At 38.0% G+C, this 18877-nt stretch overlaps 1 protein-coding gene across 1 annotated transcript; it reads right to left on the reverse strand.

Moving 5' to 3' along the window:
• Window positions 1-936: 936 nt before the first annotated feature.
• LOC131362630 (alpha-tectorin-like) lies at window positions 937-18335 on the reverse strand. The gene is made up of 24 exons (XM_058404784.1): window positions 18185-18335; window positions 13480-13506; window positions 12737-12858; window positions 11768-11863; window positions 11515-11668; window positions 11160-11413; window positions 10922-11068; window positions 10245-10824; window positions 9563-10146; window positions 8868-9420; window positions 8159-8757; window positions 7450-8005; window positions 7050-7246; window positions 6012-6221; window positions 5587-5775; window positions 5197-5486; window positions 4503-4780; window positions 4202-4321; window positions 3929-4113; window positions 3667-3827; window positions 3306-3551; window positions 2554-2716; window positions 1670-1772; window positions 937-1335 (listed from the first exon to the last, which is right to left on the reverse strand). The coding sequence occupies exons 1-24, from the start codon at window positions 18333-18335 to the stop codon at window positions 1328-1330; spliced, it is 5973 nt and encodes a 1990-aa protein (XP_058260767.1). The 3' UTR covers window positions 937-1327.
• Between the last annotated feature and the right edge of the window lie 542 nt (window positions 18336-18877).

Here is an 18877-nt window from a genome sequence, read left to right on the forward strand (position 1 = left end):
TTTGAAGTCCTGAAGAGAATAAGGATTGTGCTTCCTATTTTTATGGGACTTAAATGTGCCACACACATTTGTCTGAAAAGAGCAGTGTTCAAACATACAACACACCGTTTCATTGTTTTTTAGATGGTTATTGATGTGACTAAAATACTCACGTGTTGACGCTATGTTGCTGCAAGAACACACATGACAGCTGAACGTAGCTAAATTCACAGACAATCCAGTGGTCTCCTTGGCATGTGAACGGTTAAGATGGTCAGAATAAGTGCACAGGAAACGATTACCATGACCATAATGTCCATGCACTAATCTATAGTGTTTCAACAACTGAGATCTAGCTGACACGGTTATTTTACAGTCTTTACACTGCCACATGCTTGCCTTAAGAAACGCGAGTTAACATAACTGCCTAAAATAATATTTAAAAAAAAAACACTAAACGCCACAGACTCCAAAATAGACTGGTAAGTTTAAATCATAAAACTCTCAGGACACCTACACCACTTTGTATAGTCAGTGTTGATCAGGATGGTAAAGAATTATAATGAAATATTCACACCTGAAAAAAAGAAGATGGCGATTAAGACTTCTTCTCAGTTCGTTCTTCGCGCTTTCGTCCGTTACTCCGCCTCCCGCGGGAAAATACAGCACCCGCGAAAGGTCCAATTTAATTGGATTTGCGTTTTACTTAACAATGGTAAATTGACAGATTAAACACTTGTTAAGTAAAGTAGATGCTACTAAATTTTTGTTTAAATAACATAGTAAACTTACGTTAATTTAGTTACTTGCATTCTTTATGTACTGTGAACAAGGGTCGGTTTAATAAATCTAACAGTGAAAGTTCATTTTTTTGAGTGTATAGAGTGAAACTGTTTTGAGTTAATTCATGAAATAATACAATAATGCATACACACATATAGAGAGAACTTTATTAAAGTTTTAAAACAACCCAGAAAACATTTTCAGGATAAATGCAGACTTATTCTATAGAGTGACGTACATATTTCACACCCCAAATTAATTTATTCTGCCAGTCAGTGTCATGTGTATTGTTACTCAGATTATTTTCTTTTTGATTAATGATCCCAGTGTGTACACACCTCTCTAAAAAGTCCATAATAAGAACGAATGTAAAAGATGTCATTTAAACAGAAAGATTCACTCATAGAATAATTAACGATTAAGATTGCTATATGATTCAGAGGTCATGGAAACTCATACCAGAGAAATTAAAGGCAGTAAAATCTTTGCTTGTAATATTTGCATTTAGAGAATTATTTAGATGCTCAGGAAATCCAATAAAAGACGTTTTCCTTTCTTCTTTGGCCTACACAACTGTAAACAAACAAAAAAGGTCAGTGCCATATGATTCTATAAGAATGTAAATAGAAATTGCAGAAACGGTTGTGGTTACTGTTTTTTAAAGGCCTAAGTTGTTTTTGTTTGTTTGGGGGTTTTTTTTTATCACAGTTTAGTGAAAAGTCTAGCTGTGTCCAGTGGAGTTCAGTGATCTCTACAGGGATGAAATGGGATTATGACCACTTCCCAGTAAATGGGATTTTAACAAGTTTTCCCAGTAACATTAATACTCAACACAGTTTAATGGGTTTAAGAAAACTAAAATGTGAAGTAAACATGGCAAATCTCATGTCAAATTATGAGTTTTTACCTCTGCTGTTTGCGGTCCAGATAAAAGGCCCCATGGAGATTGAGGCACTATCGTGGGGGCCCAAAGACCTGCCTGAACGGTGGTGATATCCAGGGAAACATCGCTGCACAAAACAAAAAATAAAGGCAAAATATTTTGAATTTTGAATCTTGTTTTAGTTCCTGGTTCACAAATGGTTTTATTTATTTCACATGGGTTGAGTCATTTCCTTCACCACTAAATCATTTCATGATTGATATTATTAAATAAGTATTTAAAGTGTCACTTTACCACTAAAACTTACAGACCTTTTACTTCCCAAAAAGTAAAAAGGAATATTCAAATTAGGTGTTACAGATTACTCTATTGACTAGCTTTAACCTGCTAGCAAATTAATCATTTTCCTGTCTTAAGCACTGTTTACTGTTCACTTTTGGGTTCACTAGAATTTAAATTACCTGAAATTCACATTATGTTTCAGTAAAAATCAATATAACCTTATTTCATTAGGTACACCTGCTCCTCTTATTGGCTAGTTATCAGGTCCACCATCAAAACAAGTCACTTTGTGGGTGTAAAATTTCAAAATGTCCATCAGTCAGCCTTAACTATAAATCAGTCAACAAAAATACTGGCACCCCTTTAATCTTTCTATCAGTGGAAAGGAACCAGAACTTAGCATGATTTGGGCGTTGGTTTATTCTCAGTACAGAAATGTCACTGATGTGGTTTTGTTTGTCTGTGTGTGTGTGTGTGTGTGTGTGTGTGTGTGTGTGTTGAAGGTTCAGTAGATCAGCTACAGCAGTGTTGAGGTTAGGGCATTATTATTACACAGTCCTTAACTGTGTGTTAATCATCCTTGTGCCTTCACTGGACTAAGAGTCTAAAGTTCTGAAGTAACTCACCGCTGCACAGTCATGAGTTCTTAGAAGGCAAAGATGAATGCTGCAGTGAAGAAAAACCCTGGATTCATCTTCATAAAAAGAAAACATCTTGAAGGAGAATCGTCCAGTTGTGGAGACACCATTCTCAAGAATCTTCACTGTACCATCGTTTGAGTTAGGACACCTGAAAATATTTAATGTACAATCTATGTAAAATCTTTACTTGGTTAAATTTACACATGGAGGCAGCTTCTAGGCAATTTATTAAAAGCTACTAGTCCACTGCACTGCACATTCTTCATCAAGAAACATTTAAATATTCATCAAGGGATATGAATGAAACATCTGTATAGTCTTACATTTAAATAAGGCATCAAACATACAAACATATTAACCAAACAATGTTTCAAATAAATTTGTCATTGTTATTTTGCCACAGGAAAAGAGAACTGGGTGGGCAACATACTCGATGACCCTGACCACTCAGTTTAAAGGGACCTTTGCTCGATGGTGGTCTAAAATATCTGAAATATCTTTCTAGAGCTTTCTGATTTTGCTGTGCAATCACTGTACAAGGCTGTAGAGTACTGACTGTACTGACACTGCTGTAAATACTGTAAATGTTCCTCTTTATTTATTGATACTTTTCATTTTAGAATATGAAACTGAAAACATGTCAAACAACTATTCTTCATATTCACACATATTCTTTCATGTCCCTGCTTGGCATGGATATAGAGAGTGTATAGGTAGAGAAGGAGGAAGGTACTTACTTTCTAGTAATCAGGTCCCAGCGTACAGTATAGTTCGCCTGATTTACAGGTGTTGCCCAACATGAATCTATCACCGTGGCAATCTGACGGTTGTCCACTCCCTGAACAAAGATGCCTATGTAGATTTGCTGTCCCACCTCAATTTCCACCCTGCCATTGTAAGGGTGGGAGAAGCCAGCATCCTCATAGGGAATCATCCTGACCTGGTACATGCCCTCTTCACCCGGAAGAATCTTGTGCACGATGCTTTGAAAAAGTATAATTATAGACTAATTAGTAGCTGGCATACAGAGCTGGTGCTGACAATACATGCAAGGTTTAGATCCATTACATAAAGGTTTATAAATAAACTGCACCCTACCTTTGAATAGGATTCAGCTCTCTGTCCATGGTAAATGTCTGGCTGAGCTTGTAGATGCAGGAGAATCTAAGTTCCAGTCTTTTCTTTCTGTGAATAGAGCTGGCTGTTGAGCCCACCTCCCCTTGGATTATGTTCTCATAAATGAAATGGGTACCATTGGCCTGTAAATATCATTGAATTAATTTAAATTAACATTTTTTTATTAATTAAAAGAAAACTAATGAAAGAAATTTTTAAACCAATCTCAATTGATAGTTAGTACCGTGAGATTTGTGCCACAGATGTGATCATCATTATCAAAGTGGAACACCAGTCTGCCATCATGGACTGTTCCATTGCAGCTGGGGTCATGTAAATGGAGGTTGCTAGCAAGAAAACCAGCTTCAAACAGCTGACAGCGGGACAGAGACATGGTGCCAGAGCTGCTCTCACATATTTCAGTCGAGTCTGGTAGAAAAAAGTCATTAGGTTTGTGGGAATTAAGTAACTTAGGCATTTGTTTCCATATGAATATAACTGTAAAAAAAAAATGTACCATAACTATCAGGGTTTTGTCTGGGATAATTCTCATTACAGAAGCAGCCATAATTTCCGTCTTTCTCCCCACACCACTCATTCTCAGTACACTGTAGATCTCCACAGGGGTCCACTCCCGCTAAATAGAGGAAAATACATGACATTTTGTAAAAATGACTTTTAATATGTTTAAACCTAACATCCTCCACAGCATAGTTACTATAATGCCATTGTATTTTAATTTATTCATTAAGTCCATCTATTATTCAGATTCTTAAAATGCTGCATCATAGATGAGTGTATAGATACAGCAAACTTACAGCAAGACAGATCAGAGCGCCAGTTTGGGATCAGGAGCTCCAGCATGGTGCAGGCTGCATCATAGGCCTCCACAGCTGAACAGAGTAAGTCTTGTCCCCATGTCTGTGGGTAAGCACATAGGTCATACACGCAGGAACTGTAGTAAGATTGAGGGCTGATACGGAAATGGCAATGTTGGAATGGTCCACTGCTGTTGGTGATGATACTACAGAGTGCAGAGTACTCCTCTCTGAAGGGGCAGTCATTCTCATCAACAGGCTGGTCACTAGCACCACATCTAGACAGGACACAGGATGGACATGGATAATATGAAAGTGTATGAAAGGGTTTTTTTCTGTTTCTATACCTCAGCTGCTTTGAGACCATGTCCACTGTTAAAAGTGTTATACAAATAAATAAATTGAATTGAAGTTGTGAAAATGAGAAAAGTTTTGCAGAGTTGCACCTTCAGATGTCTTTCATTAAAAAAGTATTTAAAATACATGAAAATAAATATATTAACTTTGCAACATCTGGCTTTAATTTATTATAACTACCTGCATTTACTTAACATAAATGGAATGTCAAAGGCTAAATGCAAATATTAATATATTGCTAATATTTTTCATTGTTAAGGCTAAAATATTTTTGAAAAGTCCATGAATCATTGTTCATTTTATAATTTTACTGTTATCTTCTTATCGATTTAATTACCCTGGGCTACTGGTGGTTGATATCCAGCTGTTGCCAAAAGCAGCATCATTTGGTGCAAGTTCTCCACTGGGTAGGGTCTTGTCATCTGTAGGATCTCCATTATTGTTACCACACATCCCACACACAGACCCATGGAAGCTTGGGCCCAATCTCACTAATAGTGTAAACTGACCATCAAAGTAGACCATGAGTTCATGCGATGCATTCACAACTATGAAATTCTGCTCGTGATATATTTCTGCAAAGTTACTGATTTGATAAGTAGACGAGTTCATTGCATTCCCATTAACCTGTAACAGCAAAAAAGAAAATAAATTCCACCCATGTCTCACATATTTCAGTGGAAGCAAGGCTATAAAGTTTTATGTTGCAGTATTACTGTTTTAATACCTTTACTTTCCTGTTTTGTCCAATTGTTATTAGTGTTTGCTCCTCTTGACTAGTTAGCCACACATCCACTACAGATACAAAGGACACAACTGTGCTCCCACGATGCATGTTGGTTGCCACTACTCTGAATTGTAGATCATTGTCAGAGACATTCCCACATGTCTGAGAAATCTCATATGAACAAGAGCCCTGCAAAATGTTTGATTAAATATTACAGTATTAAATAAAGTTATGAGAAGTTAAACAACCAGAGAACCACAAGAACAAAGACAGAAACTCCACACAGACTGTAACCTGAGCTCAGGATTGAACAAAAGCCCCTGGTGCTCTGAGGCAGTAATGCTACTCGCTGCACCACCATGCTGCCATTTTATGTCATTTTGATTTTCAAAAAGAATGTACTAACACAGACAGTCAGTTCTAACCTGAAAGTGAGCCACAGCCCCATCAAAGGTGTAATAATGGGGATCTCCTGAGACCATGCAAGTTGACATTTGGCTGTAACAGCCAAGCCTACCATTCCTGATCACACACTCCTCAGCGGGAGAGCAGGGGGTAGAGACACAGTGCAGGTCATTGGATGCTAAGCACTCACAGTGTTGTAAACAATGTTCAGTCCAGAACTTTTCACCAATCTGCAAGAACAAAAGAAAAGATTTTAGATTAGAAATTTGAACACTTTATTGTTAATCTAGCCATATACTGTGCAAATATACAGCAGAACAAAATATTCAATTCAATTTTACTTGTATAATTATTTTTAATAATGGAAATATACCCCCACTTAAATTTTCCACAGTTCCAAATGCTTATTTGATTGTGACAAAAATAACACACACAGCACATTAATGGAACACACCTTTAGGATTTTAAATCACATGTTACCGGCTTGCAGCTTGTATAGTGAGAAATAAGATTGGCAATCAGTACCATTCACTGACACATTTCTGTTTGAAAGTAACTCTGAGCTCGGGTATATAGAGGTGTGTGGTACTCCAGGTTAACAGCAGGGTGGATAGAAATCAGGGCAAATTTGGATTTAAAAGCTAAGATTTTACTGTCTCCGATTAATAAAGTAAAGCATTGGAGTATGTTATGCTAATCAACATAATTAAATAGATCATGCACTGATTTTATTTAACAGAACGTACATGATTTTACTTAATAGCTTATTCAGTGGTATATATGTTTACACTACTTTTTTCACACAGAGACACATGCCAGAAAACCAGCAGCTGTAATTCCATTTCAAAGTTAGTATTGACCCAGAGAAGTAATAAAACCAATAAATGTCTTTTTTTTTGGTTTTTCCTTTAAATCCAATAAAATATTCAGCGATTTTTGTTGAAAATGGTCAAATTCAAATATTCATTTAAGAGTGTGACAGTTCAAAATGTAGAAAGGTTTGTAGAAAGGTGAATAAGTATAATGTAAGGCAGTGTAAAAAGGTGTCAGAAACTCACCTGGAAGTAGAATCCATTGTAGGAGCAACCACATTGCTCTGCAGGCACACAGTTTCCTCCACTCCTCACATAGCCTTCATCACAGAAACAGCCCTCTCTGCATGTTCTCTCACATGTGACATTTGTACTGCTGCTACAGGTATGCCCACAGTCAGAGCCACACAGCTCATAGTGACTGTTCACAGTACAGTTTATAGCTGAGGAATTAGCACACATATAATGATATGACTTTTCACTGTGCACCTACTGTTAAACATCACATAATGCATTTGTTTAATCAACATGTTGGAGAATGATTTTAAATAGTTTATAGATTAATAATATTAAGGAGAATAATGAACATTTACACACACATATTTTCATTTCATCATTTGGGAAGATTTTCTTTTAATTCACTTACGACATGTTGTATTTTCTCTCCAGGGATAAATCCTGACATTGGCAGACTGGCAGGCACTAACATACGTTTCAATGAAACGACACAGTACATCATTTCTGTGCTCTGACAGGCACAGATCAAAGACACAGTCGTTAAAATAGGGAAGTGGATCAACATTAGCATGACAGAAACTCAAAGGACCCTGATTGTCCGTTATGATTCCACACAGAGTCTGTGCTCTAGAGGGGTCTTGGCACAGTGGGCAGGCGTCTCCACATCCATCATTACATGTTGTGTCATTCCCCACTTTCCAGTCAGCTCCAAACTCTGAAGCAGAAAAAGTCACCAGGCCAGATTGCAAACGGAAATCATCATTGCTGTCACCATTGAAGTTACCACAGAGGCCACATGTGGCTCCACTGTAATTCCCTGGAACTGTGATTAGAACCACCGAAAAGCCATCATAGCTCACACTTAGGCCAAAGTCAGTTGTGATAAATGTATTCCATCCATCAGAGTAAACTGACACATGGCCAGAGTCAAGAACGGCAGGGAGATTCCTGGTTTCACTGTCAATCTGTTGACAAAAAATGAAAATCAGACAATTCCTTTAATAGTATTATAGAATTTTTGTAGTTCTTTGTCTACTGTGAATCAATTTTCATTTCTCACTGGATAATTCCTTTATTCATTAATTATCAGACTCTTTTTTTACTCTTTTTAAACTCACCTCAGCTGTGCCATATGTGTTGCGTGAAACATGCACCAGGTGTCCGGAAACATTGACATAAACTTCAGCAGTGACTGACACTGACAGTCCATTCCATGCTTCATTTCGTGCAGTGACTTGAAAATATGGTAGTCCTAGAGTATCATTACAAACAGTGGCCAGTGTATAGCGGCATGTACCCTGGAAGTCAAATCTATGTCCATCGAAAGAAGTGTAGTGGGGGTCTCCTGAAGCAGAGCATGTGGCACTGGGTCGAGAATGACAGCCATATTCTCCATCAATGACATGGCATATTTCATGCTCTTGGCAAGATGATGAACTACAGTTGACAAAACCTGATGTCCCATCACAGGCACAATGGAATTGGCACTGCTGACCAGACCAGAACTGTTCTCCACTCTGTCTGTAGTGGCCTTCATGAAAGCAGCCACAACTCGTAGGCTGAACACACTGGTCTCCACTGAGCACTAGCCCGTTATCACACTGGCATCCTTCCTGGCAGTGCTGGGTACAAGGGAATGGAAAAGACAGACTGGGACAGGCTGCAGGGCAGGACGTGCCACATTCTTCATAGTGGCTGTGGGCTGGGCACTGGAAATCTGAAGAAAAAAAGATATATTTCTATATAGCTCATATTAGAACATGTTGCATAAAAGTTTATTCAAGTATACTAAAGCCTTGATTTTTAACCACTATTTCAAATACTCACCACAGCTGGTGATATTTCTCCATTCACCTACACTGATGCCTTTTTGCTGGCAGAGTACAGCATAGGTGTGTAGAGCTTCACACATGGCCTTTCTGGCACCATGGGTCTGTTCCAGATTGTCTCTGCAATTTGCTATCCAAATCTGAGGGTTCAGGGTGCTGTGGCACTGAGAAAATGGCCCATCTGAAGATGCCATGATGTTGCAGTATTCAGTGAAGTTGCTGCTGGTCTCTCCTGATTGAACATCTGAGCCTATGCAGAAGGCTGAAAGAGACCCATTTCTCCAGCTATCCCCAAACTCCTGTGCACTATTTAACAAGACTCCACCAGGGCCATAAAACTCATCTTCTAAGTTTCCATTGAAATTCCCACACAGACCAGCAAGTGCACCAGTGTAGGTGTTGGGTGCTGTGATTCTAATTAGGTGTGACCAGTCAGATCTCACAGTTACTCCAAACGATGTTTCCATAATTATACTGTTCACACTGCTATGATAGATAAGGATTTGACCATTACCAACACTGTATGGTAGAGCAACAAAGCGTCCATCAACCTGAATGGGAAAAAAATAGATTGCCAAATTAAGTAATTGTTTATTTTAATAATGCCATTATAACTCCATACATTCTCATGCATTGTCACTGAAATATGCACACTTATTTTAAAGCACAGTCTTATTTTTAAGATTAGCATACCTGTATATTTCCTCCTTCCCACATTTCTAGAGAGATCTGAGATCCCCCTGCCTCAAATTTCAGTATTTTAGAAAATCCCAGAGGACCCATGGGGACTCTCTGTAGTGTTACTGTAAAATTAGGTATTGTTGATGATCCATTAACTCTGGTGAGGATGAGTTCACAGGCTCCTTGATACCTGAAATCTAGTTCATCAAAGGTGTGATATGAGCCTAGTCGGTCAACCCAACAGGTGGCGTAACTGGTAGGTCTGCATCCCCTTACACCATTATTGATGGTACAAACCTCCTGTCGACCACACTGATGATGCTGGCAGGTCATGACCATGTTACTGCAGGTGCATAGCCTGCCACAGTCACTGTCCAATATCACTGACTGACCCTCAACATAATAAAGTCCATTAAAAGTGCAGCCACAGTTACTTTGAGGAACACATGTACCACCACTTAGAACATAACCTGCATCACAGATACAGCTTTCCTGGTTTGGTAAGGTGCAGTTTAAAGGTGAAGAAGGGTTACTGCATGTTGCTGGGCAGCTTGTTCCCTGGAACTCATAGTGACTGTGCTCTGGGCATGGTGGTTCTGGGAGTAGAATGTAGCAGAAGAGTATGATTAGATTTTAAATATGAGCACGGATGGTTAGCATGTATGGTCATGTAACAAAGAAATGTGTTACTTGCCACAAAATCCTGTTCTTCTCCATTGACCTAGCTGTATGCCCTGCTGTTGACACTGTGTAGCATAAACACTGATTGATCGACACAGAATTGGTTGGTATCCACCTCCCACACATAGGTCATAGACACAGCTGTCTATATAAATCTGTGGTAACAGAACTGAGTGGCAATTGGCAAAGGGACCACTAGCATCTCCCAAGATTCCACAGTAGTCTGAATTTCTGTACAGGTTTCTCTGATATGTTGTACAACGTGCACATTCCAGACCTGAGCAACCACTAGCCTGACAGCCAGGATCTGTGTCTCCCACTGCCTTCCAGGAGTCTCCAAATTCCAAGTCTGAGCTCAGGATTTCTCCTAAAGGAGTACGAAAGTCATCTTCTCGTTGGTAGTTGAAGTTACCACACAGGCCACATGTGGAATTTTGGTAGTCATAAGGTACATTGATGGTTACATATGAATATGCATCATATGTAACAACCAGTCCAAATGCTGTACTGATTACAACAAAAAAACCTGACCGATAGACCTGAATAGAGCCATTGCGAAGGCTGAAAGGTGTTGCTGCGAAGGTTCCATTCACCTGGAGGATTAAATTAGGAATAAATTAGGTCAATCGGAATAAATTAGGTCATTCAAAATAGAGAAGAAAACTTTCATAGAAGTGTAGTGATACTGACCTTGGCCTCATATGGATGATCTTTTACTAATTCCAGTACCTCATCATAGACAAATACCCTGACCAGGCGTGTCCATGACACATGTGTACTGCCTCGATGCTCATTCTTTCCTTCAATGCGAAAGTATGGCAAGCCATTGCCACAGGACTGCAAAGAAAATGATGGGTTTTTTTTCACAATTTTGTTGTACTGAATTATCCTATAATATAAATTCCTACAGGAATAAATTATTTTAAACCTCAGACAAGACGTAGGTGCAGGTTCCTTGAAAGTGAAAGACTTGATTATCAAAGGTGTAGTAGTGGGGATCACCAGCAATAGTGCAGGTTCGGCGTTGGACATTTTGGCAGCTATACTGGAAAGCAGCCGGTCGACAAGCTTGAGCAAACGTACATGGCTCTCTGATACACTGGAGACCACTGCGGGTACAAGTGCATTTCTGCTGGCAAGAGTTATCTGTCCAGAATATGGCACCTAGTTGCACAAAGTTACCTGGTAGAATAAAGCGGTATGATTAAATGTAGATATATCTGAACTGTGAGACAAATGATTTTTTAACAGAAGAAATTTAATGTATCTTGTAGTGACATTACCATCAAACTGACAGCCTCGTGATGCATGATCTACACGAAAAGCCCATCTGCCTGGGACATTCACATTGCTGCTATACGTAAAACTTGTGTAGTTGTATTGAAATGACCCAGGAATTGAGAAATAGTAGCTGGAGTCAGCTGTGTCATAACCAGCCTAATGATGATAATTAAGAAGATAAATTTATTAACTAAGCTTTGTCAAATCGACGGGTTAAATAAATGCTAATGGATTATGTCACTAAATTATGCATACCTGCACATTCCGGGTTGTTGGTGCAATCACACCATAGTTCATCAGAATAAATGAATAATGGCCATTGGAAATCAAAACTACCTGGAAAGATGTTTCCTGAAAACAGATTCAAAATCATCAAAATCACCTCAGTGAAATATTTCTTTATGTGTATATACAACAACAACTTTTAAAATATTAAAAATTAAAATTGGTAATTGTTCTACCTGTAGTATTTTTTTATTAAGTCTGTGACCACTTTCTTATACAGTATATCTTCATGTGTGGGTTGGACTAGCATTCATGGGCTGTTCATGTTTTTTTTTTCTATGGAGTAATGCAGTGTACTCTACACATATTCAGTTCAGTTCAATTCAATTCAATTTTATTTGTTTAACTGTTAACAATGGACATTGTGGCAAAGCAGTTTTACAGGAATATATACTGTAAATTCAGGATATAAATGATATATTTTAAAGTTACAGTTATTCTGAACTTAAATCTGACATCAATTATTAGAACAGGCAGATGAACCTGCATAATCTATAAATTCAGTGATTTTTATACAGATTTTATTTGTTGTCTGATTTGTTGTTTATTTTGTTTATTCTCTATTTATAAAATGCAACAGAGGATTTTCTACAGAAATTGTGATAAGTCAAGTGTAGAGTCACTGGTTTTATATAAGATGTATAGATGTCATACCAACTGACTAGCAAATCTTTTTAAATAAAATGAGTTAGGTTAGAATAATTCATTAAATAAAAAACAAACCCTAAAGTCTTTTACTTCAGTCAAATGTTGATTTTAATATTTTTATTCATTGGCAGCAGTGGTGTAGTGGTCCCTGGAGAAGTGGGTATATGCCGTATACCTCCGTATACCCTGCACTACACCACTGATTGGCAGCCCAGATTATAACCTTTATTGGGCTATATGTTCATACCCCTGGGCTAGCTAGAGCAAACACTTAAAAAAAGGTTTACTTACAAACATTTGGTTGTATGTGTGTCCAAAATATAAAAATGGTTGCTGAAGAGTGATAACAGATGAACTTCCATCATCTGACCGGGCATTTACAATGTCTCCATGTCCAAATGGGTAAAAGGTTCCTAATACAGCAGATCGGATGTGCAAAACATTAAAACAGGAGCAGACAAAATCAATATGGATAAAAGAATTTATTTGTACAAATATTGTATTATTTTACATTAATATGGCATAGAATGTATCATAAACCTCAGAGCCTAGTACTACTTAATTGTAGAAAAAGCAAAAACTATTAATTAATTAAGTTTAATTAATTAATTAGTTATATTAGTTAATAAGTAATAATAGTTTAGAAAGCAAAGTTTGCTTTCTAATTTTGTGATTAATCCATTAATTAATTACTGAATAAGTAATGTCAATTATGGTAATTAAAAATACTTAAATAAAAATTTAAATTAAGTAAGTAGGTAATTATGCAATTAAGTAAGTAATTAAGTAATTAAACTAAAATATTGCTTCCGCTGTACCACTCTTTGCATAACACTCTGTCTCTGGGAAAAGGTTTATATTAATGTAATGTGACTGCCATTTCATAACAGTATGAAATGTGCTATGTGCTAAAGTTTTACTTTCACACTCAATTTATCATCCAAACAACCATAATGAATTAATTTACAAGTTTAAATTTCTTACATCGAGATATATATTGTCATTTGTCAACAAATAAAATTGAATTTATTTACCTGTTGATTGGCTCCTACTTAGGCCCACTGCAAGGAACAAAACACATAAAGTTTACATTAATTATATGTAAAGAGACTACAGTTAAAAATAACATAATTTGGATTAATAATGCTAACATAATTGTAATGTCACTGAATGAGGTTTACAGTAGCAAATAATGGTTGTTAATGTATTAATGTATTAATGTAATAATAATGTAATAATAATAATGTACTTTCTGCATGTTTGCCAGCTGTAGATTTTTTTACTTGTGTTTGTACACCCAATCCTTACACTGTAAAAATGGCCAGTAGAATTACAGTTTCCAGCTATTTATTGTGTCGTGTTCATGCCATATGCTGAATTTGAGTTTCTTACCATTCTAATACAGAAAATGAGTTAAAATAGTAACTTAACTTTAAACTTTATAACTTTATAACACTCTGTGTTTCTATACTTCTGTAAAGCTGCGTTGAGACAATGTCCATTGTTTTAAATGCTATACAAATAAATTGAATTAATATAAAAAATGCTAATGTTAATTACACAATACACTGCAAAACCCCCTCACTGTAATACTGCTGATCTATAACACATCTACTTCAAATTCAAGTCTCAAAAGTAGTCTCAACTCAAACTTTACATCTTTTAGCTTAAATATAAAGGCAAGAACAAAAAATATTAGATCGTTCATCCAATTTCTAATAATTGGGCAGTTGACTTTTGACACTTTTTATCAGGTGTAGCTTGTTTTCTAATGATAAACTTCTGATGATACACTATATTGCCAAAAGTATTCGCTCACCTGCCTTGACTCGCATATGAACTTAAGTGACATCCCATTCCTAATCCATAGGGTTCAATATGACGTCGGTCCACCCTTTGCAGCTATAACAGCTTCAACTCTTCTGGGAAGGCTGTCCACAAGGTTTAGGAGTGTGTTTATGGGAATTTTTGACCATTCTTCCAGAAGCGCATTTGTGAGGTCACACACTGATGTTGGACGAGAAGGCCTGGCTCTCAGTCTCCGCTCTAATTCATCCCAAAGGTGTTCTATGGGGTTGAGGTCAGGACTCTGTGCAGGCCAGTCAAGTTCATCCACACCAGACTCTGTCATCCATGTCTTTATGGACCTTGCTTTGGTCACTGGTGCACAGTCATGTTGGAAGAGGAAGGGGCCAGCTCCAAACTGTTCCCACAAAGTTGGGAGCATGGAATTGTCCAAAATGTCTTGGTATGCTGAAGCATTCAGAGTTCCTTTCACTGGAACTAAGGGGCCAAGCCCAGCTCCTGAAAAACAACCCCACACCATAATCCCCCCTCCACCAAACTTTACACTTGGCACAATGCAGTCAGACAAGTACCGTTCTCCTGGCAACCGCCAAACCCAGACTCGTCCATCAGATTGCCAGATGGAGAAGCGTGATTCGTCCCTCCAGAGAACGCGTCTCCACTGCTCTAGAGTCCAGTGGCGGCGTGCTTTACACCACTAGTTGGCGACCTCTTCGCACTATGTGCCTCAGCATCCGCTGATCCCGCTCCGTCAGTTTACGTGGCCTACCACTTCATGGCTGAGTTGCTGTCGTTCCCAAACACTTCCATGTTCTTATAATACAGCTGACAGTTGACTGTGGAATATTTAGGAGTGAGGAAATTTCACGACTGGATTTGTTGCACAGGTGGCATCCTATCACAGTTCCACGCTGGAATTCACTGAGCTCCTGAGAGCGACCCATTCTTTCACAAATGTTTGTAAAAACAGTCTGCATGCCTAGGTGCTTGATTTTATACACCTGTGGCCATGGAAGTGATTGGAACACCTGATTCTGATTATTTGGATGGGTGAGCGAATACTTTTGGCAATATATTGTATGTAGTCAGAATCTTACCATGTATTATCAACACACATAGTGGAATTAGGCACCTCATTGTGACTGCCTGTGTCAAAAACATCTGACAGTTAATAAATTTATTTGTAAATGAAATTCTTTATGGATGAATACACAAACATTTTTCCCAATAAAAATGTCATTTTATTAAAAACAATTAATATATCTGTTTTCCTTATTTTTAAAAAATAACTCTGTCACTTTACCTCCTTTGCTGGAGCAAATTAAGAATGCTTCCTTCTCTCTCTCTCTCTCTCTCTCTCTCTTTTCTCTTTCCTCTCAGCCTTCAGCTCAGGGGTACCTGTGAGTACTCCTACTATACTAGTACCCTCTGCAGCAGCTTCCTTGTGCTCAGCATCATTTCTGTGGTTCTATAAATGAAAGTGGGTGGACTATGACTGATAACCTAAGGAATCCATAAACAATGTTCTAAACCAATTCTTAGGTATGTCCACCTGCTTAGGTATGTCCACTTGTAGGAATTTACTTCCTTGTATTGTTGCCAAATCTGTTTTTAAACAAAATACTTCACATGTTCTGCTGATCAAGCTGTAATACTCTATTTGAACATTCACTTAATCTGATGCTGCTAAATCATTCTTTTCAAGGCTGTGCCCCAAAACATCACCTACAACAGACTCTTTAACAATATAGACTGTCCATTTTCTGTCCAGTAAGCATGCCAACTGGGCTACATCAAGTAGACACTATTGTTTTAATTTGAGCAATGTTAGCCTAATCTTTATTTTCTTTATTTGCACTGTAATAGTTTTTGAATGAAAAAAAAAACCTGCACAAATTCTAGATTCTTGCATTGAAGAAACTCAGCTGCATTTGAATATGCAGAGAAAAAGGTAGTTTTGTACCTTGTTTCTTTATTTGTTTAATAAAATAATCATGTCTGATCTACTGTGTCTGATAACATTTTAAGTAAAGTTGACCTTTCCTGATTAGATCATGGCTAGTCATATTAATTGATTAATAACAGTAATTATTAAACAAATTATGAACTACAATGGAGTTAATGTTACGTAAATTTAATAAGTAATTCATTATGCAATGTAATGAGTAGATTTTACCTAATTTCAATTGCCATGTTATAGCTGATTTATTTAGGTACTCTTTATGAAAAATATGGGGCGAAATGTATCCAAACAAACTGAGTGCAAATTGTTACCTCACATTTTTTGGGTACATTCTATAGGTAGTTTTTTACAGTGAACTGGGGAAACCAGTGGGACCAGTACACCCATCTACTGTCCAGTGATGTCTTGTCAGATTTGGTTTTCATAGAAGAATTGCAGCCAAAAAGCCAGACCTCTACATCTAAATATAATGTTTTACACACCATTTGTTTCCTGTTCATTTTGTTTTTGGTTTTCATTTAGTTTCTTTATTCCAACAGGATTGTACATGCTAAACAAATTCATCACTTTCTGCATGTTCTTTTCATTATATGTTGTGTTTTATTTTATTACATTTTCTAAAAGCATATACTTCTACTATATCTATACTAATACAGGTTGAGTTCATGTCATTGCATTGAAAAAATGTGCAGTTCAGTCTAAAAGAAAAGAAAGTCATAGATAGGCTGTGTGGTATAAGTATGTGCTCCATCACACCCATATGTACTTCTCCAAGCTTTACAGAATGTCTCTGTATATAGCATTACAGTTTCTTTCACTGGAACTAACCAGACCAAACCTGTTCCAGCAGACAATGCCCCTGTGCACTAAACGAGATGTGTTGAGATAACATCCATCATTCTATTGTTGCTCATAAGAATTTAATTATCACCTGACTAAATTAATCTGATTACATCTAAGAAACATCAGCCCTGCCCTGGAGTCACTGCACCATCAGGTTTGGTTACATGTTTGAAATGAAAGAAGGAGAAATGGAAGAGAGATGACAGAGATAAAGGAGACTAGAGTACTAGAATTTCAGCTTTTATTTCCTGATATTTAAATCAAGATGTATTAAGCACTTAGAACTTACTTACAACATGGAAACTTTTTTAGGTGTTTATAAGGAGAGATATTTCTTAAAGAAAATTAAAATAAATATCACATAATATTTGCATGACATCCTTGACGAGACTGACTTACAATTTAATCCGAGTTTATACAACTGAGTAGTTGAGGGTTAAGGGCCTTGCTCAGGAGCCCAGCAGTGGCAGCTTGGTAGAGCTGGGATTCAAGCTCACAACCTTCCAAACAGTAGTCCAACACCTCATCCACTAAGCCACCACATCCCTTCACAGCTTGGATGCACATCCTGCACTTGCAGCAACTGCATCAACCCTGAGATTCAGCGATACCAAACTGCTGCATTCTTTTTCTGTGAAGGTTTTTCCACATCCTTTTTCAGTTGTTGTAGTTGTCTCCTCTTTAGGAGGTGAAATGCTGCTCAGTTGTAAACAGTGAATTCTGTTAATATACAAATATACATCCAAAGGTCCATTACACATAAGGTTAAAATATCCATTGAAATAAATGTAAACGTTCAGTAGTTCTGAGTATAAAGGCACTTGTATGGTACAAGACAGACAGCAGCAGTATGACAGTAGTGCAAAGTGTAAACCGTGTCAGATGTAAATAGTCTGTAGGTGTGACGCTTGAATAGGTGTTTGTAAACAGGTCCATGTGTGCAGAGTTCTGCAGAGAGTATGAAGTGTCTTGTGTGCAATGAAGGAAGTGTGGGGTGAGCTGTAGATTTTTAGAGTTCAGAAGTAGGTGGGAGAGGAGGGAGATAATGGACAGAGTTCAGCATCCTGACAGCCTGATGGACGAAGCTGTTAAAAAGCCTTGTGGAACAAATGTGGAGGCTCCGGTACCTTCTCCCTGAAGGCAGGAGGCTGAAGTTGGGTGTGAACCATCTTCAGCAATGCTGATGGCTCTGCTAGTCAGGTGGGTGTGGAAGATGTCCAAAAGGGAGGGCAGAGAGACACAGATGCTCTCAATGGTGCCCCGGTAGAAGGAGCACATGATAGGAGCTGGGACTCTTACCTCAGTTTGTGAAAGAAGTAGACATGTGACTGAGTTTTTTTTGGCCAGTGTTCATCATCCAGGAGAGGTCCTCAGAGATATGCACCCCTAGGAACTTGGTGCTGTTCACCCTCTCCACTGCAGCACCATTGCTGGAAAGGTCCTCTTCTGAAGTAAATGACAATTCCTTTGGTCTTCCCCACGTTGGTCTACACCACTGGACCAGTCAGCTCACCTCACTCCTGTAGCCTCGCTGTTGTTGGTGATGAGGTCCACTACAGTCGTGTCGTCTGCAAACTTGATGTGCTTAGCGTAATGGCCTTAGCGTAATGTTTTTCCACCGACCTGTACAGTTTATGGTCTCTCCGATAAGAAGTCCAACACCCAGTTACAGAGTGGGGAGTTGAGTCCCAGGTGTCTTAGTTTGTTTATTAGCTGCTGGGGGATGATTGTTTTAAAGGTTGAACTAAAATTTTTATGTGCTGCATGACTAGTTGCTCAAAGCACTTCACAATGATGGGGGTCAGTGCAACGGGCCGGTT

Source organism: Hemibagrus wyckioides, linkage group LG12 (genome assembly GCF_019097595.1).
Source record: "Hemibagrus wyckioides isolate EC202008001 linkage group LG12, SWU_Hwy_1.0, whole genome shotgun sequence".
NCBI classification, from domain to species: domain Eukaryota; kingdom Metazoa; phylum Chordata; class Actinopteri; order Siluriformes; family Bagridae; genus Hemibagrus; species Hemibagrus wyckioides.

Coding starts and splice junctions, on each gene's coding strand:
- LOC131362630 (XM_058404784.1), bottom strand. CDS start 18,335: ATGTGCTCCTTCTACCGGGGCACCATTGAGAGCATCTGTGTCTCTCTG. Junction 13,507..18,184: donor CTCCTGCCTTCAGGGAGAAG/GTACCGGAGCCT, acceptor TGTTCCTTGCAG/TGGGCCTAAGTAGGAGCCAA. Junction 3,552..3,666: donor GAGCTGAATCCTATTCAAAG/GTAGGGTGCAGT, acceptor ACTTTTTCAAAG/CATCGTGCACAAGATTCTTC.